Raw genomic sequence first — 26,580 nt, 5'->3', positions numbered from 1 at the left:
ACAAAAAAAGTACACACACATATAAGACAAATGAAGGTCACTTACTTTTTTGTTGTAATTTGTCTTCGTTGTACTGTGTGCGTCTACTGTCACTCCTGGCTGCACAGTTTCTGTGAGGTAATTACGTTGGAGGCATACCTTTTTTTGTTATGGTATAATCCATTTCATTCTACATGGTCATTAAATGCATGGATAATGTTTCAGACGTTTACGTTCAATTGGTTATTTATTAGTACTTATAATGTCTTTATGTGTTTTCAAAGTTGTACATTTTTCATATAATACAATAGTACAATTTTAGATACCCCCTGACTGTTTGGGTAGTGGTGATCTCGTCCGCGCCCGTCCGCATACAGGCGCTCAGTCCGTGCCTTTCAAATATTATTAGCGAGGGGGGTTCAGTATGTTTTATGTTACATGTATATAAAGTAAGGAAATTATAGTACATATCTCCCAAAATCACATGACTAAAGTGTATATTCAGTTAAAAAAACACTTTGTTAACGGGATGTTATGACTAAGTTCCCCTTCTAAAAACCTGTGAAATTCACTAAAAAAAACTTTACAAACGTGACATTATGGTTCAAAGTAAAACCGAAAAACCCCTGAAATTCGCCAGTTATGGTAGGCTAAGCAACCATAACTGGCCGCACCACTGTGCACTGCTAACACAAACACCCAGGACATCAAATATGACATTACATTTCTGTCTTTTTCTTCCTTCTTTGACTCTGTTCATTCCTCTCTCTCTTGGCCTGTATTCTCTCTAGCCAATCTTGGATGTCTTCCCACTATTTGCACCTCAATCCATCTAAGACTGAGGTTCTCTTCTTTCCAGCTTCTACTTTTCCTTCTCCTCTTCTATTTCATTTCCTCCTGCTTCTCCTTCCATCTTTACTTCTGACCTTATCTTCCAAGACTCTCTTTCCTTTACTTCCCACATCTCTTCTGTCTCTCGGTCCTGTAGTTTTTAACTTTTCTATATCTGCAAGGCTTGTCGGTTTCTGACCTTTCAAGCTTCTAAGCTTATCTCCTCCTTAGTCTTCTCATGTCTCTTCTACTGTTCCAGCCTTCTTCTTGTTCTCCCTGCCAATCAGCTTGCCTGTCTTTATTCTATCGAACACGTCAATTGGCATCCCTTGTACTCTTCCGCCCCGTGACTATCTCTTCAACCTTACATTCACTCCAGTGGTTATCCTTTGAGGCTTGTCTTCTCTTCAACTTCCTTTGCATTGTTTTGAAATGGCTTAATGTCTTAACCCCTCCTTATCTCTCTTCCCTAATTTTGGTCTATTCTCTGTCTCATACTCTCCGCTCTCAATCTCTCTTTCTCTTAGTAGTTCTTCACCCTCCTTGTGCTTCTTTTCGCGTTTGATCCCTCTCCCTACGAAACCCTAAGCACTGGAAGCTTTCTCTTAGTAGTTCTTTGTCCCCATTGTGATTCTTCTTGCTTTTGATCCCTCTCCCTAAGCACCCCTAAGCACTGGCATCTTTCTCTTAGTAGTTCTTTGCCCCCCATGTGCTGCTTCTCGCTTTGGATCCCTTTCCCTATGCACCCCTAAGCACTGGCATCTTTCTCTTAGTAGTTCTTCGCTCCCCTTGTGCTGCTTCTCGCTTTAGATCCCTCTCCCTACGCACCCCTAAGCACTGGAATCTTTCTCTTAGTAGTTCTTCATCCCCCATTGTGCTTTTACTTGCTTTTGATCCCTCTCCCTAAGCACCCCTAAGCACTGGCATCTTTCTTTTAGTAGTTCTTTGCCCCCCATGTGCTGCTTCTCGCTTTGGATCCCTTTCCCTACGCACCCCTAAGCACTGGCATCTTTCTCTTAGTAGTTCTTCGCTCCCCTTGTGCAGCTTCTCGCTTTAGATCCCTCTCCCTACGCACCCCTAAGCACTGGAATCTTTCTCTTAGTAGTTCTTCATCCCCCATTGTGCTTTTCCTTGCTTTTGATCCCTCTCCCTATGTACCCCTAAGCACTGGAATCTTTCTCTTAGTAGTTCTTTGCTCCCCTTGTGCTGCTTCTCACGTTTGATCCCCCTCCCTACGCAACCCTAAGCAATGGAATTATCTCCATCCGGTCGCTGTTCTCTATTTCACACTTTAAATCTCATCTTCTCTCAGCTTGATAATTTTATTTGACATGTACATACTAATTGTACCGTTTTGATTCCCTGTAAAGCGCTTCGGCATTAAGCGCTATAAATATACAATATAAATATCAAACTAAATGGACACTCTTTTTTTTATCACATATGCCTGGATGCATGCTTGTGTTCTTTTTATTTCATTAAAATCCCAACCCCCAAAAAAGTGAATAAACTTAAACCTATTAATGGACTGCATGTCTAGATCTCACTCATAAACCACAGTGTTTGTGTCTGAATGATGACGTCCTTATGGTCCTCACAGGGTGCCTCGCCTCCCCGGGAGGATCTTGGTGAGTGTTTTCTTTCCTGTGCTGGGTCACCCCCAGTCTCCACTTGGTCATTTCTGTGTTCCTGTGCTGGGTCAGCCCCAGTCCCCCTTTGGTCATTTCCATGTTCCTGTACTGGATCAGCCCCAGTCTCCCTTTGTCACAAGTCTCTCCCCTTCTCACCTGTTTGCTTGCGACCTTCTTTGGTGGTTTCTTTTGCACGGTCCGGGATTTGTATAAGCCTGTGTGCGGGTCTTCGGATTCCAGCGTGAGAATGATATCTCAACTCCACGATACGTTCAGATGTCCTGGACGGAACCAGGAAGGAACAATGTCGGCGCTCGGAGGCACGGAAGGCCGTGACTCGAGCGCAGGCGAAAATCCAGGAAGTTCGGAGGTAAGTTTGAGGAAAGGAAGGAAAGGAGGAGGATTCAAGGAACCGGGGGACAGGATTCAGGAAAAAGCCCCGAGCGAACTCCGGCAACACACGTCCAACTACAGCGAGCGGTAGCGTTGAGACGTGCAGAGCTGCGGGGGCGTGTCAGTTTAGTAGTGCACCGAGCGTGGAGCGCAAGGTCTGGCAAGCTGCATTCTGTGACGGGCGGCCATGTTGGGAGGAATACTGCATTCAGTCCTCTATGAGTCAGGGACCACGAAGTCCAGAATGGACACAGGCGACGGTTCATGACACCCTTTGGTCATTTCTGTGTTCCTGCGCTGGGTCACCCCCAGTCTCCCTTTGGTCATTTCTGTGTTCCAGCGCTGGGTCAGCCCCAGTCTCCCTTTGGTCATTTCTGTGTTCCTGTGCTGGGTCAGCCCCAGTCTCCCTTTGGTCATTTCTGTGTTCCTGTGCTGGCTCAGCCCCAGTCTCCCTTTGGTCATTCCAGTGTTCCTGTGCTGGGTCAGACCCAGTCTCCCTTTGGTCATTTCCGTGTTCCTGTGCTGGGTCAGCCCCAGTCTCCCTATGGTCATTTCTGTGTTCATTAGTTAGGGGAGCACTTGCTTCGCTCCCGTCTACCAGCTGACCGTTCTTTCATTATTGCGGTCAGAAGTTCCACCCTTGTGGTCAAGCATAAGGAAGTCTTCTTTCCTGCATCCTTATTAAAGTTCTTGGGAAGGCCAGAAAGTATTATCACAGGTGCTTTTCCAATGGGACCCATCGGTGGCAAGTACCCTTTATGGGTGTTGCCTTAAAAGGATGCACATCTTGCATTTGGGGGGAGGTAATTTTAAAGTAGGACTTTGTGTCCAACTTTATAGTTCACTGATGCTGCCTTGCAATAGGGCAGGAAATATACGCTACTAACACTTGAGAGGTGGCAATTGGCACAGTTGATGTAGCTGGTTTGATGTATTTACAAAAAGATGATTAAAACAGATAAAAAACCAAACAAGACAACATGCACATTCAATCATACAAGTCCTAAAAGGAAATATACAGTGAATAAATATAAATTCATATTAGATAAAAACATGCAAATAAGAAACTGTCCGTCCAGATTATATATCAGAAGCGGTGCGTCGCCTATCGCGCTAAAAAGGTCATGAAATCAACTGAGCACACCCTAGTAGCACTTCCTTATGGCACAGACGGTGGTTAAAAAAACACAACCGCTAACAATAAATCTGGCGAGCAACAAGATATAAGGAATAGTATCAGTGCAGAGACCTGCCTGATCCCTTCAATAGTCCGATATGGTATAAACCAAATCTTTCTGGGGAGTCGATATTTTGCAACACCAATATTCCATTTCGAAGTGAAGCCAGCAAGAGTCACAACGTGCAGTCGAAACATTAATAAAAAATATATAAAACTCATTGGTGGGCTGCTTTGATTATACAGACTAGCTCCTTAATTAATAAATAGCTACAGGATTTTATTTTTGCCCATTAGTATCCTGTAGCCACATTTCCCAGATATTACATAGTTTTAGGTCATGCAGTCCATTCTTTTTTAAAACATATTTTATTGATTTGGCTGAAACATTCAACCTTTCAACATTATCATACAAAATGCAATAATTATAACACAATTTATTTTTCTCATTAAAAAGGCTTAAGTAATTACAATACATACTAAATAAAATTTAAACTACATAAAAAACTCAAAATCTACATGAATTAATTTAAGGAGGCAAGGCTCGATATTACAGCAATTATCTCAATTCCATCATTCCATCCATCATTCTTCATAGTTCATGTTTCTCCAGCCTCTTCATTCCCCAATTCCAATTCTTGTAAAAAATGTACAGTGGCATTTCCTAATGTTTGGAAGGTATACTTAATTTCTGTGCATCCACATGATCCAAATAATCTAGCATTTTGAAAAATACTTAATTCACAGAGGTAACAGCTTTCCACATTCTACAGTAACATGTTCCAGAGTCTGTATCATGTTTTCACAGTATCCGCACATTTGGTTTGTTTGTTGCAGAGGATGCCACCTTGCCATTATCTCTCTAGTTTTCTATAGATTAAATCTTAGGCGCAGGAGTCACGCTCGATGCTGAGGATTGGAATACTTCATAAGATAAGCTTCTGGTGTTCCGTTACATTTGGGTGAGAATGGATCTTTCTTAAAGGCCTTGTATTTAAAGCATTGACCTCCAATTTGAACCCAATCAGTTTCACACAGTTTCTTCTTAGCTTTCTCAGGATTTTCTACAAGCAATACCGCAGTAATGTCAGCCTCTAGCAAAAGCTCCTGTGTCTTCAATTTCCAGTTTTTTTAATGAATTTTGCCATCAGAATGTTTCACATAATTTCGACAATATTGCCACTGGGCCATTTTCAAAACCATCCATGATACATTTCCGGTATAACAGGCACAATTTCCACTTGTAGTTTGCATATAGTGAGACTAGGCCTAATTCATGCCTAATCATAGCTATATGCACAGAAGATGGTAGATTTAATAAGACTCTCCAAAATGTGCCTTCCATTAAGTTCCAAAAGTTACTTGCTTTCCCTTGTTTCATTTCTGAGCCATATAATAAAATTGGTGAAACTTTCTGCTTGTAGAATACCAAAAGTGGATAAATGGAGAATTTACAGTATTTGCCATTTTTTATTCAGGCTTTCGATAGAAGTATCTTAAATTTCATTTTTAGATTTGCTTCATATGGTAGATCTTTTGGGTTATTATTCACATTTATCCCTAGGTATACATAGTTTGATACTACTTGTAGTCTTGTCTTTTCTATTTGCCAGGTGTTGGCAGAATTATTTTGTTTCAAATGACCAAATTGGATTAACGTTTTTAAAAAATATATTTATAGAGATCTTGTTATTAGCAGCATATGTTTCCAAGACTTCTAGCATGTTTCTTAGGCCCATAGGGGTTTTGGAGACCAACAGAAGATCATCTGCATAAAGCAGCCATTTCACCATATGCCCTTCCAGTTTTGGAGAGTCAGTTTGAATGTTTTCAAAGCCCAGCCCTTTGTCAAATATGAAATAATTGAAGAGGGCTGAAGCAAGAAGGCATTCCTGCTTCAGTCCTCTTGACGTTGGTATTGAATCTGATAGCAGACCTTACTAGGATTACAGTATCTTCATGACATTCAATTAGCCACCTCAGTATGTTCCATGAACAGTTATGATTCATTAGCTTTTTAAAGAGTAATTCTCTCGGTACAGAGTCGAAGGCGGTTCGGAAGACGACAAATGCTATGCACAATGGTTGTTTTACTTTACGATGTTTGGCTACGACTGCATTTAAGGTCAATAGATTAATGCTGGTACCAAAGCCAGCTAAGAAACCTGTTTGGTAAGGATCCCTTAGGTTTCTTTTAGTCAGCCATTCATTGAAATCTCTTAAGACTATCTGTGCAAAGATTTTGCCTGGACAGTCAAGCAGGGCAATAGGTCTGTATGAACTGGGGTCTAGTCTGTCACCTTTTTTTAAAAAAAAGTGGTATTATCACTGAACATTTCCATGATGATGGTAGCAATCCTGTTTCTATGACATGGCTAAAGATTTTAGTAAGGCTTGAAGCCCATATCTCAGGATGCTTTTTTTAACATGGTGTTCTCAAGTCTGTCAGGACCAAGTGCTCGAGACACACTTAATTTAGAGATGTAATAATGCAGATCATCTTGGTCAAATAGCAGTGTATGGTTCCATTTGCCACCATTCAAAAGGATCTGACAGTCGGGCATAGAGATTTGATAAATATCCTGATAGTACTTGTTCCATGTTTTCTCTGAGATGGGGTTTATTTGTACCAAGGCTTGTGATTTATAAGTAGCGTTGTTTAGTAGCCCCCATATTCCAGCAGATGATTTGGTAGACATTTTGTTTAGCATATGCTCGCTATCTTGCTGGTAAGTTAGAGCTTTCCTTCCCCGTAGCCAGTTCTTATAAACTGATTTTAAGTGGTTTATTTGGCTAAGTCTTTCAGGCAATGGGAGGCAATTAAATTGCCGAATATGCCATCTTAACTCATATTTCTTGTCTTTTAGAACACGATCAAACATATGTGAATGTTTATAAGTGGCATTTTGAGTAACAGGTTTAACCTGGATATATTTCTGTATGTAAGAAACATAACACATCCCTCGTTGATCTGTTAGTGAATTGTCAAAGTCTGTTGGTGGTCATTCAAGCTGGCACTCACACACAGACCTGCTGTGGAGTCACAGGTTGATCCAGGATAGCTCTATTGTACAGAATGTACATTATATACACAATCCAGTTACTCTTGTACTATGTACATTGACATGAAGTACAGGACAGTGACAGGGAAGGTATTGGACTGACACACATGGACTTACATACATAGGAGAAAACCCACCAGCCATCCTAACATCCCAGCTCAGGCCCCCCAACTGACACTCTCAGAACATTCACCCACAGATCCACTCAACATTCTCCTGAGCTGCATTCATGCATCAACATTCTGACAGCAAGCACTCCTGGCCAGTGACATCACATCACAAGACTACATTACAACATTTATGTTTCCGTCTAATGTTATATTATCAAAAATCGCTTCGATGTGTGCAAAAGAAAGCCAGGCAAGAGTTGAACTCTGCCCCAATAGATGTTTATTATAATCATGGAAATATTATTTTTTACTAACTTTACCATTTGTATGTAAGGAGTAGGTGAAATGTACATAGTAGTAATTAAAGTCTTTTGATTTGTTGATGGCTAACATAAGGCAAGAAAGAAAATAAGCCCACTGGCTACCTGTCAAAGAGCCTATTCTCTTTAAAACTTTGGCAATCACACACAAGTGCCTTGCCCTCAACGCTCCACCATACCTCTCTGAAAGAATCTCCCCATGTACATCAGATAGACCCAAGAGAACACATCTCACTAATCAGATCTTCATTCCTTCTTTCAAAGGAGCCACAGCAGGAGGAGCCAGCTTCTGACACCTTGCACCCAAGAACTGGATCGCCCTCCCCACTGCGCTCAGAAATGTAAAATCATACACTGTATTCCGCAAAATGTTAAAAACAAATATCTTTAACTAACCTTTACAAGCTCAACAACCTGCTTGACTACCCATTAAGTCAAGGTTCCACCGTAATCAATGAACCCCTTGTCTGTATTCCCGGAATGCTAACCAAATGCTTTATATCATGTAACTGCAATGTATAAGCCTTCTGTAACAAACGCCACAATGCCCCAGGGCACGCTGTGCGCTATATAAATGTAAATAAATAAATTAAATAAAGGCCAGCCATCTGACGGCCTGTTTGTTGGATCAAGGCAGGCGTTGTTAATATATCATATTCATCCCATATTGGTGCATCTACTAGCCAGGTCTCCTGGAGTATTATAACGTCGTAGTTGTTTAAATCATTTACATTTGTATTAACAAAGTGCTTAAAGCCTTGTGTGTTCCAGGAGATAAGCTGAATGGTCTCAGATGGTGGGGATTGTTGTGCCTGATATTGATCATCACACATACCATATTGAATGGTGTTAGAACCTCTGGCATTTAATAGAGTGGTATTCTGACGGTCTACACCATAAATACGTAGACTCTTCTTTGGTAATCCTTGGCTGTCCTCCAGATATAGATGGCCATGACCTTGAATTATATTAAAACCAATTTCTTGTAGTGAGGATCTTTCACCCCACATGATATTTACTATCACTGATGAACAAATAAATATACGCGACTCCGTAAGATCACAGTCATCCAGGAATTCGACCCTGTCAATGTCCGCTGAATTTATATTTCTCAATTTCAGAAGTTCTCTGAAGATATTTAGAATACTTGAACGGCTTAAATCAAATTGAGTGAATGGCTGGTCACGGCATTCGATTATAAACCGGTGATAGTTCACCTGGATTTGTTGTTTATAGGAAACCATCTTGTTTTTGCTTCCTACATTCGATATTGAGGATTGAATTTTTTTCGGTTGAATATTCTAGTCAGTGCAAGAGTTCTGCTGAGCAGATCCTTTGTTTATGACGTTTAAAAATCCTTGGCCATGTGAAGTTGGTTTATAGGAGGAAACTAACATTTGATTCCTGTCATAATGTGCAATAGTCCGATGCTCTTGCCTATTTGTCAAGTACCAAGCCACTGATTTGTTTATTTCGTCTCCTATTGGCTCTGATGATAGACTCATTGGTGCATTTGTTAGAATCAGTGTTATTCTACTATTTCCTAGAGTCTCTTCATGAGGGGTTGCTAGTTTTTGCTGTTGTTTATTATCACAAGAATTTAACTGTGCTGAGGCTGCTACTAAATCATCATGTGGATTCCATGTCACACTAACTAGGGGCTTTGTTTGGTTATTGATGACTTGATGTATTTGTGGTTCGCTCCCCTCCGACTTGTCCTTTGACTTTGCAAATTGTTTTTTTATGTGACATATTCATAATGTTTAAGAACCTCCTCTTTTTTGTTTGTATTTTCACCATTCTTTGGCTTAGTGCTGCATTCCTATTCTTAATTCCTTTTACGTTGGGTAATTGTTTCTGTGTCTCTTTTTTCTATTCTTTTTTGGAAAATAAAATAAATGTATTCAGTTGAGGAGCATTATTTGAAATGTTTAAATTACTAATATTTTGCTCTGACGTGTCAATGCTGGTTAGTGAGGTCCTATTATCTAGGAAGATCGGCACATTAGATTTGAAGCATCTAATTCTTTGTCTGCTCGAGAGGTTTCCTCACTCAAAGTTTGGTTATCTTGATTGTGTAGACTGGCCTCAGTTTCGTCTAGAGTCATACTGTCAACTTGAAACCTCGGTTCACTTCGGTTGTAATCAGTTTGCATTCCTACAATTATTTGTTTGCAATGTCTAAAGATTTCATATGTATGATTTGTTACATTCATATTTTCACTATTCACATTGTTTCCATTGCGATCCGCTATTTGTGATAGCACAATGGTTTGGTAGTTTATTTTCTGGTCCACTGCCTCGTACAGTTTTGCTAAGGTTAGCAATGCTGTATTCATTGCCATTAAGGTGTTGTTAACAGAAATTGACTCTGCAGTTGACCTTATTTCAGGAAGTGGCGATTGAGGTACAGAATGTATTCCATTACACCCCGCGACTGGTATTGTTTGCCGAAGTTGTGGGTGGAATAAATGATAGAGAATGCAGTGAAATGTTGTACTCTGGGCCTTCAAATGAAACGGGGTTCTGCAATAGTATCTGTTTCTCTAGCACAGGTTGTGCCTCATTACCACACTCATACTCAGTCAACACGGATGGAATAATGTTCATTGGGCCCTTAATTGGTGAGATGTCATTTAATTGCATTAGGTCTCCTGTATTTGAATGTACAAATATAATCTCTTCATTATTACAAGAGTTGTTGCTCAAATTCATTAAGTCAATAGCCTCTTCATCAACTTGCCGAGTTATTTTGAAAGCCTGGTATACTTCCCTTAATTTACCTTGTGCTGCCACAGAGCATGTTACAGGCTGACTTTTATCCAAATTGCCATCGGACACACCCTCTACGTGGGTAACTAATTCACAGCGCTTGCTTTCTGCTTCAATTGGCATGTCAGATTGCCCACTTCCTGTATTACCTACAAAAGAACCTTCGGATGAGCTATATTTCACGGCAGCAATTTCATCATTAATTCATGCGGTGAGATTTGCATGGTTAGTTTGTTCCACATTCACCTCACTCGGCGCATTTGAGGTGGTCCTTGATTATAATATGTACGTATGTCATGCCCATTAGACACGGTACGATGACGGGCATTACAGGACATTTGTTTCTCGTTCACTGAGATAGGCGCTCTTTTTCATATGGGCGTGTGCATATTTGCAGCAGTTGTATTTGTTTGTACATGATCGGGCACAGAATTAAGTGCCGACATACCACATTTCAATGAAAACTGGTTTACGGCCACAGTGCCTGTGCACCCGCTTACAGTTTTACTCAGCAAGACGTGATATGCAACTGAATCACTCGGGGAAGATGTAAAGATGTTGATTGGATATATTACTTCGGTTTTTTGGATCAATCCCAATTCCTACGCAGGTACACATGGACACTTGAACATTATACACAGTACTGGTGTATTCACGGGATAGTGTCTAATTAGAAGAACCTGTGGCGTTATACTCACATTACTGTGTTTACAAAATTTAGGGTTAAAGTACAACGAAAATGAATACAAAAAATAAGGAATCTACAGTAGTATCCACTAGATACTTTAAAGATGCCAAAATAATTCAAAACATGAAAAGAGAAAAAACAAATATGCTATTCGTACTTACCACCACCCTGCCTACCCCGCCCAAAACAGCCACAGACAGCCCTTGCAAAAAGGGCTTACGAAACAGCGCGCTTTATCACATGTGCTCCTGTTTTTATCACCCTGTGGGAGTCTAGAGGGATGTCCTTGAAATTGCCAGCGCACTGAAATCTTCAAATGATCATTGCATTCCCGCTCCAGGAAATTGAAAGTTCTTTAGCACCTCCCAGTTGATACAATTGCCACTGGTTTATTTCATGGCCAGCGGAAAACTGCAATCATCTAAAAAAACCTACCACAAACCCCACTGTTATGGGCAATTTGTACCCGGTCTGCAACATTCCCCTCTTGTGGAAATTCCTGCCGGAATTCAGACGCATACAGTTGATGCCACACTACGAGCATAACGGCTTGCTACGCAACAGATAAACCAGTTTCTGACCTCTCAGTAGTAGAGAAACAAGTATCTAATTAATGAAGGAGAAAATCCTTGAAGCTTTAGATAGAAACATCTTGCCACTCGCATCCTCCGGGTTCTGGAGCAATTGACACAATAAAGGAGCACATTCTTAGCAACAGATTCCACAGCACTCGGGGTCTGCAAGGCCTGACTTTTAACTGGATCACTAACTACCTTCCAGAACGTTCCTGCCATGTACAAACCTCCCCCTCCACCCAGCTGCTGTGTGCTCTTCCTCAAGGCTCTATTATCTTGCCTCGGATGTTCATGGTATAGGTCAGCCCTCTGGAAAATTCATCAACATCCTTACTCGTCATTTTCAGAATTATGCTGATGGCTCTCAAGTCCTCCTGGAGACTGTCTCAAGGCACTGATGGAGACCTCATTCCAAACTTTCTCCAAAAAGAGCAAGATTGGCCTATCGGCAACAACCTTTGCGTAAACCCTTCCTGCCAGAAATATGGCAATATTGTTTGGTATCTTCACAACTTTAAGCCCTCAAACCCATCTACAGTTCAAGTAACATCAAGTGCACATGGTGGAGAAAATCTTCCTCTTGCTAACTCTGCCCCAGAAAACCAACATAAGCCAAGCTCTAACTCTCTTCAGACTAGTTCACTGTACCTCCATCTACGTGGTCTCAACGAGGACACATTCCAGCAGTTGAAACTTCTCCAAGACAAGACGGACAGACAAATGTTCTTCCCTGTAAAGAACCCATCATGTCTTATTTGGAATCTCTGCAGTAGCTTCATGGCTCAGCAGATAGTCATGTTTAATTAAGTCCCTTTGCTTTCTCCACAACAAAGTCTTCAACAAAAGTATTTCCTTCCTCAAGCCCAGCACAAAAAGGCATGCCCCTTCCTGGACCCTCAGAACTGCCTCTCCAAACTTGCTTTGCCCTCCAAAGACCTCCAGAGATCACCACAGCGATCACCCACTTGCCCTCTATGGTTCCAAACTCTGGAAGAATCTCCCAGTGAAATCCGACATTAGTTGCCCTGTGCCAGATTCCACTGCAGGCTAGACTGTCTACTCCTCCTCTGCTTTTTCTCCTGGTGTTAGTAACTTCTAGTTTGGGACAGGTTCTTATATATTCCAGGATAGAAGGAACCTAAAATCAGTGTCTACCAGTTTAATGCTCTGAAATAGAAGTTGGAGCAAATCAGTTTCTTTTAACTTTGCTGTGCTATGTGCATGGTCCAAGCTTGCAGTGTTTTTGGCACATTATTATTGCTAGCTGCTGTTCTGTAGGGCAATAAATAGGAGAAACAGAGCCGGCAAATAGTTGATTTAAGAAGGTTCAGCACAGTTGCAAGCACCGTGACCCAAACACCTTGTTTGTGATCTCTGATGTCACCTCAAGGTTGATACCGGACTGAAGTGCTGACCACACTCCTGGGGCCTGCATGCCTTCTCCTCTGTATGAGCCTCATATTGAGGTAAAGTTTAGAGCTGTAAATGAAACCTTTCTCACATACTGCACCCTTTTATGCTCTTTATCCACGTGGAACATTGGGTACCCTTTCTGAACTGTTTGCATGTGTAAGATCTACCCATATAGGCCCGTGATTGCCCGCCCACGTCCTCCAGAAGCATTTATATGCTTAGAAGCATTCAATAAACCCAGTAGACCCAGAAGCATTTATATACTTAGAATCGTTCAATAGACCCAGAAGCATTTATATGCTTAGAAGCGTTCAATAGACCCAGAAGCATTTATAGGCTTAGAGGCGTTCAATAGACCCATAAGCATTTATATGCTTTGAAGCATTCAATAGACCCAGAAGCACTTATATGCTTAGAAGCGTTCAATAGACCCAGAAGCATTTAAATGCTTAGAAGCATTCAAAAGACCCAGAAGCATTTATATGCTTAGAAGCATTCAATAGACCCAGAAGCATTTATAAGCTTAGAAGCATTCACTAGACCCAGAAGCATTTATAAGCTTATAAGCATTCAACAGATCCCGAAGCATTTATATGCTTAGAAGCGTCCAACAGACCCTGAAGCATTTATATGCTTAGAAGCATTCAATAGACCCAGAAGCATTTATATGCTTTGAAGCGTTCAACAGACCCAGAAGCATTTATATGCTTTGAAGCATTCAATAGACCCAGAAGCACTTATATGCTTAGATGCGTTCAATAGACCCAGAAGCATTTATATGCTTAGAAGCGTTCAATAGACCCAGAAGCATTTATATGCTTAGAAGCGTCCAATAGACCCAGAAGCATTTATATGCTTAGAAGCGTTCAGTAGACCAAGAAGGATTTATGAACTTCCAGATGCATTGTGGAAATCCGCAATAGCACGAATCAATACAGTTGACACAATTGAAAACCTAAAATTAGACAAGATATAGCTTTACGAGCTGGGCGGTAAGGGGTTAACGGCGCAGGTAATGGTGCCGGCACCATTAAACCCTTACCGCCCTATTAGGAGTCTGCTTGTGGGACCCGTGCCGTTAGCGGGTCCCGCTAGCAGACCAGGGAGCTAACAACAGGCACTGTTATTAACGGGCCCATTGTTAACTCCCTCACCATTCCAATTGTGCCCTATGTGGGCTCGAATGGGAATGGGGATGCACAGGGTCCGGGTTCCTCGAATGAGGAATTACCGTGTCCTCCAAGGTTGGAATGGCCTGGGAAGTCCTCATTTGAGGAACCCGGACCTGGTACCCAGTAAGGAGGTAACCATCCCGCAATTGCAGCATGGTTACCTCCAACCTCGTAATGACCCCCAAAGTGTGCTCTTCATATTAATGCATTGAACTCAGACAGAGTCTGTTCTTTGAAATCATGTAAATTGACTCTGTTCACCACATCGCTCAATAATCTTCTTTTTGTCTCCCCCTTTTTCGCCCAAATTATCATAATCTTTTGGTCTTGCAGCTTAACTATTCAGCACTTCTTTAGGGTTCATCATTCACTTAGGCTTTATCCTTCCTCTTAGAGGGCTTCCTTGTTGTCACTGGTTTCTATAGGATTAACGGGCTGATATTTTAAATTATGATTTTCAAGTTCAAACTGCAAAACCACATATGTTTGTTTAGGAATAAACAGCGTTAAAATTGAATAATTGTTCTCATTCACACTATAAAAATGTATTCAGTGGGGGACTCGAATTAGGAACAGCCTTTTATAGAATGTAGGTTTCAAATTAATGCATTTATTTCCCGGTGGAATGCATTGTTTTTTTTTTTATCTGTGTGCGATCAAGGGTGTGCCCTCAGTTATGGAGGCCAATTAGGGTGCACCTAGGAGACGTCTCCTCAGCATGCGCACTTTAATAGCAATGTAGAGCTGAGGCAGAACTGAAGCTGTTCTTGCATTTGATGCACATATGGCGATTCTCCTTTGAATAGATCCTATGATGCTGGCTCAGATGAGAGCTGCAAGCAAGCCTTTTATCACACTCCATACACTGGTATGGTTGCTCTCCGCTGTGGGATCTGTGAGGATACTGCAGGTGCTTAGCCTGAATTAGTGCTTGCCACATTACATGCACCCATAGGGCTTCTCCCCAGAATGGATCCTTCCATGCTTCCACAGAGATGAGGGATCATTGAATCCTTTCTTGCACTCTTTGCAGTGATAGGGCTTCTCCCCAGTATGAATCCTCTGATGCTGGTGCAGATTTGAGCTTGTAGTGAAGCTTTTAACACACTCTGTACACTGGTATGGTCGCTCTCCAGTATGGATCCTCTGATGCTGGTACAGATTAGCACTCTTAGTGAATCTTTTATCACATTCCGTGCACTGGTATGGTCGCTCTCCAGTATGGCTCCTCATATGGATGTAGAGTACTGAGTACTGGCTGAAGCTTTTTCCACACTCAGTGCACTGGTATGGTCGCTCTCCAGTATGGCTCTTCTGATGCTGGTGCAAATGCGAGAGACGAGTGAAGCTTTTCACACACTCTGTGCATTGGTATGGTCGCTCCCCAGTATGGATCTTCTGATGCTTGTGCAGATTTGAGTTCTCAGGGAACCCTTTTCCACACTCCGTGCACTGGTATGGTCGCTCCCCAGTATGGATCTTTTGATGCTTGTGCAGATCTGAGCTCTGAGTGAAGCTTTTTCCACACTCAGTGCACTGGTGTGGTCGCTCCCCAGTATGGATCTTCTGATGCTTGTGCAGATCTGAGCTCTCAGTGAAGCTTTTTCCACACTCTGTGCACTGGTGTGGTCGCTCCCCAGTATGGATCTTCTGATGCTTATGCAGATCCGAGCTCTGAGTGAAGCTTTTTCCACACTCACTGCACTGGTATGGTCGCTCTCCAGTATGGCTCTTCTGATGCCGGTGTAGATGCAAGAGACGAGTGAAGCCTTTCTCACACTCCAAGCACTTGAACAGTCTTTCTTCAGTGTGGGACCTGTGATGCATTTTCAGCTGTGTTTCCCACTTAAAGTGTTTATCACGGTCAGTGCACTCATAGGAATTCACCCCAGTATGGATCCCCTGATGGTGGCTCATTCTCTGTTGAAAGAAGCACAGGTTCCATGTATTATTTTAAGTCATCATAAGTCATAAAAATCAATAAATCTAGTGCAGAGCTGGTCATTTTCAGTTCACACAGTCCAATCCTTCATTAAACAAAACAAAACAAAACATTCTGAGTGTTCACCAATCATGGGAGAGGAATGGACAAAACGCGCTTGCTGCGACATTACAACACTGATTTACATGTACAATTGTGTGATTATACTAATGTATTTATCCTATTTCTTAAAGATAAAATCTGGACTGCCCCCCACACAAGAAATGTCTATCAAGAATGTCTTCGTCAAACTGCTATAAAAGGGGCAAAACAGAAATAAAGTCTGAAGATGATATTGGGTAAATTATCATATGAGCAGTTACCATTTAGGATATCTGAATTACACCATTTACCCAAATTACGGTCCACGGTAAAGACCAATTTTGAATAACATAGACCTCTGTCTTGGGTTATTAAACACAGGTTACATAATGCATAATTGCTTCTGTAAAACACTGCATTGTCTCCATGCTTTACAGTGAAGTGTATCTAAATCTCAGTGTCAACTAGGATTTCATTTAGTTGGGGAAGATGCATCATATTGACGAGTGGACATCTTTGAAAATGTACATGACCACGCGGCCAAATGCTTTGATGGCAAACCCAGTCCTGTGGCCTACTGGTTGTATGTAGTTTATTACCATGTTGCTTTATAACAGCTACCATGGAAGTGAGATGGGTGCAACCTACAATATTCTGCCTAGTTTGCCCAGTTCTCTGCCTGCTATGCCTTCCACTCTGCTTAGTATTTTACATAATGAATACACAAAGCTAACTTGATATTTACTTAAACTAGTGATCAATAGCTTCATCCAGTCTGTACATCTACAGACCTACTGCAAAACTGTACATTGGAGTTGGCCTCAAGAGCTCACTTTGCTCTATGATTATGATTACATTATATATTTGCCCCTGCAGTAGGGAGAGCTGGCCAAACTGCCTGAAGGGCCTTTTTATCATATCTATTTATTTGTGTCCAATCATGCAGCTAACCTTTTTACAGACACTCATCCAGGGCTCGCAAAGTATTTTCGCCCACTCGCATAGTCGAGTAGATATTAAGACGGGCAAGTACCATTTGCAGGGGATGTTGGAAACTTATTTAAACTTTACATTGTTTGCAGTAAATGTCAAATACGTTTCACTGTGCATGGCTGGCCTCTGGGTGGCAGCACTGTGCCAAACTAAAGTGGGTTTGTGGTGACATGCACCATTTTACAGAAAGAATTTGCAAGGCCTGACTTATCTCACTAATGTCTTACTTCAGTGGTATACAAAACTGCTGTATTGTTGCTCATTTTATATCTTGGGTACAAGTATCTTCTGGTGGCAATAAACACATTAGTACAAAATTGCTAATCAAATGGGTTTGTTTGCTAATCAAGAAAAATGTAATTAGCAAACTCTGCTATTCAATTTTTGAAAACTAATTTATGTCTCAGGTGAATACGCGTTATATTCAATGGCCAGGTTTAGGGAGGAGATCAAAAGACCCAGCATTTTTAACCACTTCTTTCTCCTCACAAATAACATCCTGAAGACTGCAGAAACAAGATATTAGCTTATTTATCCAGATTCTGAAGAGATGAAGCCACATACACGTGTGAGTAGTCCAATGGTATGCCCAACAATTGTTCATTCCATTCTTTCCAATTTATATTTGAATTTTTACTACAATAAATGAAGAACGCTGCTGAATGCTGTTGGTTTCATGAGAGCCTCTACACTGCTACACTGTTGCTTTAACAAACCTATGGGCCTCATTACGAGAATGGAGGTAGCCATGGAGCTATTAGCTCCATGGCTGCCTCCGTTCCGGGCTCCATTACCGGGTTCCTACAATGAGGACTTACCGGGTTACTCCGACATAGGAGGACCCGGTAATTCCTCCTTGCAGGAACCCATCCCATATAGGGCTCAATGGGAATGGGGAGGGAGGTAATAATGGGCAGATTACATCTGGCCTGTTATTGCCTCCCTCTTCCCCTCGCTGGACTAGGAAAGCACGCCTGGTTTTACCAGGCATGCGATCTGGGTCCCGCAATGGGAAGCTCGTAATCGGCACTCCTGGAATGAAGGGGGCCGGTCCCATATCGGCCCCCTTCATTACGGGAGCGCCAGCCTTATAACGAGGCCCAATAACTAGCAAGGCAAGGCGCGCAGTCCGGCAGTGAGTCCAGTCACTCTACTAAAGACTGCTCACCAGACCGGGTGGTGTATTGCAGAATGCTATTGATTTCACGAGAGCCTCTACAGTGCTACATTGTTGCTTTAACTAACCTATAACTAGCAAGTCGCACAGCGACTGCAACAAGTCCAGTGGTAGGTCCAGTCACTCTACTAAAGACTGCTCACCAGACCGGGTGGTGTATTGCAGAATGCTATTGATTTTGCGAGAGCCTCTACAGTGCTACATTGTTGCTTTAACTAACCTATAACTAGCAAGTCGCACAGCGACTGCAACAAGTCCAGTGGTAGGTCCAGTCACTCTACTAAAGACTGCTCACTAGACCGGGTGGTGTATTGCAGAATGCTATTGATTTCGCGAGAGCCTCTACAGTGCTACATTGTTGCTTTAACTAACCTATAACTAGCAAGTCGCACAGCGACTGCAACAAGTCCAGTGGTAGGTCCAGTCACTCTACTAAAGACTGCTCACCAGACCGGGTGGTGTATTGCAGAATGCTATTGATTTCACGAGAGCCTCTACAGTGCTACATTGTTGCTTTAACTAACCTATAAATAGCAAGTCGCACAGCGACTGCATCAAGTCCAGTGGTAGATCCAGTAACTCTACTATAGACTGCTCATCAGACCGGACAGTTTATTGCAGAACGCTGACGAATGCTGTTGATTTTGTGAGAGCCTCTAAACTGTTTCTTTAAAAAACCTATAACTAGCAAAGCAAAGCATGGGGCGCCTGCGCAGAATCTGGTGGTGAGTCCAGTCACTCGCCAGTCAAGCATCAGAGGCACGAGGCAAGTGACTTGGTGAATATGGAAAAGGACGCTCAGAAAACACCCAGCAAACCCTCTAAACGAGAAGGCAGAGACGCAAGAGATGTCGGAAACCTCTGAGCGAACCAGATCTCTTAGAAGTGCAATACCGGTGACTACAGTTCCGCCTCATCCAATCCTACAAGATCTTCACAGGACTCTTGCCTCCTCCCAACTGGAAGCAGGTAAGAACTTGCTCAGTATACCCATACAGGCTGTCCGAACTCGTGTGTCTCCACCAATGTTTGTTTTCCCCTCTGTCCCGGAAGTCATGGAAACAATGGAAATAACCGAATTTGGCGTTGTGAATTCCGAAATGGAAGAACTTGATCTGATCACAACTCCTGCAGCTGACAGGGGCAACTTAAGCTCTCGACCATATGTCCACATCATCCAGCCATCTGTAGCGGCACATTCTATACTGGATGCTTCGATCACTAGTAAAGTGTCTAGTGAATTTGCCTCTTTTTTTGCCAACTGAGACTAACACTTACATGTTTAAGATGGCAGAGGTAACGGTGGAGCTTAAAGCCTGGTGCGGGGATTGCTGCATGACCGCTATCAAGACAGCCCCCTTTCTCCCCATACCATCTCAACCTAACTTATTGTCCCCGCTTGCAGACACTCGGTGGGGGGGGGGGGGGGGCTTAACACAAGAAATTGTCTCAGGGGACAAACAGCCCAGCCCGAAGTTACAAACGCCCACTATGTCTTCTCAAACTCACTTCGAGGGAGATGCTCGACTAGTAGACCCATGTGAAGATTAGGGACACGGTCCGTGTAGACTGTTGGAGGTTGCTTTTTTTCTGACCCCTTCCTAGATACCTCAAAATCGAGTTGCAACCATAAAGACTTGTCCTTTAAAGGGGTTCAATCGAGACTCAAATCTGCAGCTAATAAGCGGGGCAACAAATGGAAATGGTCCGGCCCACTTCTCCAAAAGGGGATTGGTGGGGCAAGGGGGGACTTTTAGGAAAATCTCCATCAACATCTGCACCTTTGGAGTGAAGGAACCTTCGGATGGAGAGATCCTGGAGAGTCTAGCTGTCTTTGACACTGGAGCAACTGACAGGGAAGGAGCACGGGAATGAGTACAAGGAACAACAACGAGAGCCCCGGTGCAAAAGAGGCTGCGTGTATGCTCTTCGGCAATCTCCAACGAACAAGCTGGTGCAATGAGCCAAATCAATCGGTACCGCTCATCTTTTGCGTACAGAACAATACTAACAAATGTACTGGGCCTGCTGCACTTAAGAAGCCGCCTGGTACACCTGCTGGTGAAACCTCCCTGCCTAAAATTGAGACCATGCAAAAAGAAGGAATGGCTAAACAGTTAGACGAAGTTTGGTCGGTCCGTTCGGGAAAGAAGACCGTCCCTACAGATACTGCAGTACTGTGGCCTAGCCCTGATCATCCGGCTGTGGTTATGGTTTTTCCAGAAAACCGGAAATGGCGGGACAGAAGACATCCCTGCTGCTAAGACTCGACCTTAAGCAGCTCGGTAACTCATACGTGGCATAGCGGGGAGAAGCCCTGCAAGGACAATGGACAATCTGGCGAGTGTAACAACAAAGCAACAACGCAAACCAAAACCACTTCACACAGCTATCTGTTGTTACTATAGCAATGGCCCCCTTCATGAAGTTGTATGAGGCTATAACAACACCTTAAAATATCGGACGACGTTACTCGCCATGCTACATTCCAAGATGATTTTCATTGAAGGTTTTGTTGTAGCAACCTCACAGCAAAAAGGCCTCAATAAGCAACTTGAGGACCCCTATCACTAACCTGGGCGAGCTCCCCAGGGGCAGCGTATCTTACGCACAGGCACCCTTGTCAGATGAGCAGACTGAATTTGTGAATACTTCGTTCAGTGAATGCCCTGTTCCTGCGTCTATTAAGAACACCTGGATTTCGCCTTTACTTAAAAAAACAGGTCTTTGCCAGTCAAATCCCATGAATTGCAGGCTAATCTCGAACTCACCCTTTCTGTTGAAAATACTTGATCGAGTAGCCTTTACGCAAGTCATGACGCACCTAAGGAATAAAAACATTCTAAGTGGCACTCAGGATTTAGGGAGAACCATGCCACGGAGACTGCCCTTCTGGACCTTAAGTACAGACTGCTCCGCATTACGGACAATTGACAAACAGCCCTCCTGATGTTGCCTGATCTCTCTGCCGCCTTTGTCCTGGTAGATCATACTCTACTGCTAGATCGGCTAGGAAAGGTGGCGGGGTTCTCAGGCTCAGCGACCCGCTGGGTCCAATCATTCCTGACCAATCACTGGTGTACAGTGAGCAGCACCTCGGCTGAGGCGATTCCAACCCTACTTACACATGGGGTACCACAAGGGGTCTGCTTGTCCCTGTAGGGGAGGACAGGCCTTGAAGGCCCCCCTCTCCTGCATTATTCTCCCCAGGTGAGGACCATGGCTCGCTGAGCGTCCCCTCATGCCACCCGGGCCCAGGTGGAGGAGGGCTCGCCCGCCGATGACATTGCCCCCACGTATCCATCATACACACACACACACACACACACTAAAGTTTAGACAGGCCTAGAAGCCATCGTGCCCAGCAAAGATGGCGTGAGTTCAGCACACTGTAGCGCGGCCCCCACCTTTGGAGGGCTTTCCAAGCATCCCTGCCGCCGCAGCACCATGGTAGATCCGCTGCGAGCGCGTTCCCATGAGAAAGCCGGGTATGAGCTAACCCGAGATGCTAACACTGTAACATTTCGTCGTTCACAATGTAATACTGCACCCCGCATGACCTGGTCCGCGAGGCCGGGGCGACGGGGAAGAAACTGTAGCATCACTATCTAAAGAAAGTAGAAAATAATTCAAGTATTGGTATTAATGAACTACCTCTTTTTAAACAGATTCTGTAAACTGTGAATTAATCATAAAGATGTAACGTTTATATGATGTCACCCCAGGTCTGGACTAATGCTGCTATAACCACAGAGAAAGATGTCGACGAAACGTATAACCTTTATCTGTATAAGTATTCTTTCAGTTTTATGTAGAAACCTGAACTCGTATATGTTTTCTTAGTCACCCGTAGCGGCGAGTATCAATCTCTGTAGGCCATAACCTAGAACTACCTCATGTAACGTCTAATGTACATAAAATAATCAAACACTGTAGTGAATATAATGTTAGGTAACGAAAAGGTACTCAGACTGAATATATTAACGAAATGTTTAATGAACTTGAAGTATATATGTATGGCACCGTAGTTTAAAGAAGACAAATGATATAAAAGTTTTTGTATTCAAAATTAAGCAACACACGAGGAAAATACCTTTTGTGAATATATGCAAGGCCATTCTCCCTCCCACCCTACGAAGCCTGCCAAATAGAAAAAAGCTAAGGCCTGTGCCGTGCTCCCCCACCCCCCCCCGACCAAGCTGGAACCGCTTCAGAGAGTCAGAGGCCCCAACACAGCATCCAAGGCCACCAGCCGCCACCTGTGTTATTTACAGCACGGTAATAAACTCACGTTTGAATCCACTGATCTACCAGCACCCTCTCGTAAATCCCACAATCCCCCAGACCACCCCAAGAAGTCTGACCCCGCACAAACACTACCCCCGACAATGGGACAAGACACAGAGCCCCCTTCATAGTAGCCTCTAACGTAGTAATAAAACATGTACCACCCGGCCCAAGCCCCCAGAGCCCAGCCCCTCGACCTGAAATACCAGACGTCAGAACACCGGTAAATCCAATAGATGACCACCAGACCCCTCACAAGGTGCATTCCTCCTGTGTTGTATTTCATTGATTGAAAGATTTACTGTAGAAGTTAGATATTGGGTTTTAAGTAACTGCAATGTGCATGATCTAGGGCACCCAAGTCAGGGAAGGTATTCATCTTTGTCACAGGCTGCCCCAGCGTACCAACACCGCCCGGATGACCTCAAGCCGGCCTGCCAGGCCCAACCCAACCCACGAGGCTGACCAGTGACGTCCTCCCACCCGGACCAACCACGCTGCAGCAACACCTATAGTTAGTCGACGCCACCCAATCCCAATTAACTTGTGCCCCCTATAGTGTGTAGGTTCCGATGACGTTTTTTGTATTAGAAATACGCCTGCCTTTGCGATTGTCAGGCAGAGCGCTCTCGGAGGTTGCAGAGTTCTTTGCATGCCATATTCTTTTGATAAACTCCCACTTACGCTCACCCGCACTCTGTCTTGGCCTTATTCCCATTGCGGGAGTGTCCATTATTGTCTCCCATTGCGGGGAGGATCGTGCTAACTTGGGGGCGCTTCCACTCAGTGGTGACCCCGATAGCGTGATATTTCCAAATTTATTTTTCCTGAACTCCTTTTAACGACCCCCTTTTGGCACGAGAATCTCCGGTCAGAAAGGGAAACGCACGGTGAGCCGGCTCCGGGAAGCTACCCGCCAACGGCGACCGGTACGCTTAGAAGTGCGCACTCAAACTAGAAGGGGTACGGGATCCCGGTTGCAAAATCCCCTTTGAGTACCGCTCGCCGGAGCCGGGGCTGACTGTTGAGCAGAAAGGCAACACCGCCTGGACGGACCCAGTTTCGGAGACTATCGGTTCAAGGCGGGCACGTGAGTACCGAGTGCGAGCGATCATAAAGGGAGAAGAAGGGGAACTTGTGAACAGGAGAACGTGGACAGGTAGAGGAGGGAATCACGGGTGTCTACTAAAGACAGGTTTTAAAGCTCTCTTTATCTTTTCTTTGCATATGGCCATTAGGAGTAAGAAGTAAGTGAAGAAGTAGAAGTGACGGGAACCTAGCTCCGAAAGGGGGTGGAAGGCGGCGCCGCATAGTGCTATCCAAACTAGTACTGGGAATATATGAAGAAGTAAAAAATAAGTTATTGGTGTCTGGCAAAGGGAGACACGGAGAATATTTTTAGTGATTGCTACTCTTTCTATTTCTTTTTTTCATTCTACGGGGCAAGGGTCGAAAGCGAAAGGGGTACAAGATAAATATACTTGTAGAAGAACTATAAAATAGGGAGCACATTTGTAGGAGTGGGGATTAAGTAGTGGCACGTACAGACGTGAACACAGTAACTTTAGCAGAAAAAAAAGGGACAGCTGGCCAGGGAGGAAAGGGAGGAAAAAAAGCGAGGTGTGAGTGGGAAAGCATTGTGAGGGGTGCGCGCACCGTGTGAGTATTGGTGAAGAGCGGTTGACCGCGAGAGGGTGCCAGAGAGTGTTGGCCATAACTAGTAGTTGATTGGTTGTAAGTGAAATCACATGAGACTGTATGGGAATGGGAAGGAGATGAGTTGTGGTGAGTAAGAAAGAATTTGCGCAGTGAATAAATTTGGATGATATCGCTGAGACGTCCGCTCTTGTCTGTGCCATAAAGGTATACATACATATATCTACACCAAACTAAAAGTAAAGGAGTTGGACACGGTCGTTGCTAGTGATCTAGAATATGGGGGCAGAAACTCCCTTGTCACATATTTGTAAGAGCCTACCGGGGTACGCTGAACGAATAAATAAATATCACGATCAATGGGTAACAGAATTAAAAGGGGAGGGATTGCCCCAGATTTGGCCCGAGGGAGGGTCTTTTGACAAAAGCGTTCTAGATATGGTACGAACATGCATTAGCATCAAGTATAAGGGAAAACAATGGCAAAACAGGAAGGAGATATTAGACCTCTGGAGACTGTTTGAGGAAGTACCCCCACCCAAAGATCCGGCACCAAATGTCGATCTGCCGTCCACAACAGACAACCCACTCATGATTCCAAGAGGGGAAAAGGAACAGTTAAATACAGAACAACCTACGGAGGTGATTAGTTTGTACCCAATATTGAACAAGCCAGCCCCCGCAGCAGGATATAGTGATCCTACTTATGTGCCTCCCCCCACAACTGTTACACCACAAAGACCAACAGCCCCCCCACCATACGAAAGCACTAGAGAGCGTGCCCAGGCAAGCACACAGAGAGTGAATATAGAAAAGCTAACGAGTGACTTAGAATCGAGGCTTTCTGTGGCCAGGGATGAACTTTCGAGAATAAAGGACATATGTGAGCGCACAGCATGCGCCCCTACACGATCAGGACATACGTCTAGAGCGTCAAGCGAAAGTAGACAAATTGAGGACGGATGGAAAAAGGGGGAAATACTGTTCAGAATTGAGGAAGAGCCGACACGAATAATAGAGGTGGGAGCAGCAGAGGGGAGCATTGGTGATGTATCGCGGCAGAGAGGGATCAGAGAGGACTTGCTATGTGATGTTAGAGGAGAGATGGATGAGAGTGATAGGTTGAGTATGGCAGTAGGAGGGGAAAGCGAGGAGGTGGACGGTGCATGCTCGCTAGGGACTATAGATGATGAATGGATGGGACGACTAAGAAATAGAGTGGGGAAGATGGCGTCATTGGAGTCAGCAGCGACTAAAGTAGGAGAGGGTGCAACTCCAAAAGGGAAGTTACAACTTCCGTTGATACACAGAGGGGGGGGGGGACCAAACTATATACCCTGGGCCCAGATGGACAAGGCTAATTTAATGAAGTTATTGCCCCCGTTGTCAGGAGGGGCGAGCAAGTGGATATATGCATTTGAGAAACATACCGCCGGCATACCGTTGGCAGTAGGCGATGTGAAAAGCCTGCTAGTATCAGCAGTAGGAGATCAAGCTGACAGAGTATGGGCTAAGGCTGGTTTCCCGGGCGTGACGTTAGATTGTGATCGCCATGATGGGGCTTCCTTTAATACAGTGCGAGCAAGGGTGTGGGACGCACTGCGGGAGACGTTCCCAGATACCCCTGATTTACAGTCAGTAATGCAATGTACAATGAATGACGGGGAAGATGCTATGGATTACATTCTCCGGGTGCAGGAGATGTGGAGAGCGGAAACGGGCACGCCCTGGCATCAGTCAACGTCTCTGTTTTATTTTATCATCAAGAGAGGGCTCCCAAAAGAGGTGCAGAAGGCACTCAACAAAATAGCAGGTGTTGAGGCGAAGGGGTGGCCAGAGATCCAAAGCATAATAGTGCACCATTGCAAAAGAATAAAAGAAAGAGAGAGGGAAGTAGCACAGAAAAGGTCGGCAGACGAAGCGAAGTTGGTACAATCAAAGCTAGTGAAGGTTGCAGCGGCGGTAGCCGGGCTCCCACTCATGAGGGAGGGAGACGAAGGGGAGGAGGGGCAGATAGCAATACAAGGGAGAATAGCAGCTAATTGGGCCGGACAAGGACAGCGACAGTGGAACGAACAAGAGCAGAACGGAGGTCTAGTGTGGCAAGAGTGGGCCCCACGAGGGGGAAGAGGTGGGTACAGGGGCCGAAGAGGAGGACAAGGGTATGGAGGAATGGGAGGAAATGGGTGGCAGGGTCCCAGAGGTCCACAGGGGAGCTGCTGGAATTGTGGGAGATGGGGACATTACTCAAGGGAGTGCAGAAGCAGACAAAACAATGGGTTTCAGGAGACAGAGCAGTACGGTCACCCCCACCCAGGAAG

General features: G+C 44.0%; 1 protein-coding gene across 1 annotated transcript in view; it reads right to left on the bottom strand.

The window, feature by feature from the left end:
• Window positions 1-26,580, bottom strand: part of LOC138489487 (zinc finger protein 420-like) — a 251,712-nt gene that overhangs the window by 99,189 nt on the left and 125,943 nt on the right. The window contains exon 2 of the mRNA XM_069617229.1: window positions 15,082-16,043. Within this exon, the coding sequence (XP_069473330.1) occupies window positions 15,082-16,043 (962 nt within the window). The remainder of the gene's footprint in view (window positions 1-15,081; window positions 16,044-26,580) is intronic.

The sequence above is a fragment of the Ambystoma mexicanum genome, chromosome 9, assembly GCF_040938575.1.
Source record: "Ambystoma mexicanum isolate Mex_15411 chromosome 9, UKY_AmexF1_1, whole genome shotgun sequence".
NCBI classification, from domain to species: domain Eukaryota; kingdom Metazoa; phylum Chordata; class Amphibia; order Caudata; family Ambystomatidae; genus Ambystoma; species Ambystoma mexicanum.
The sequence above is the reverse complement of the archived record's forward strand: the minus strand, read 5'-3'. Positions and strand labels throughout refer to the sequence as shown.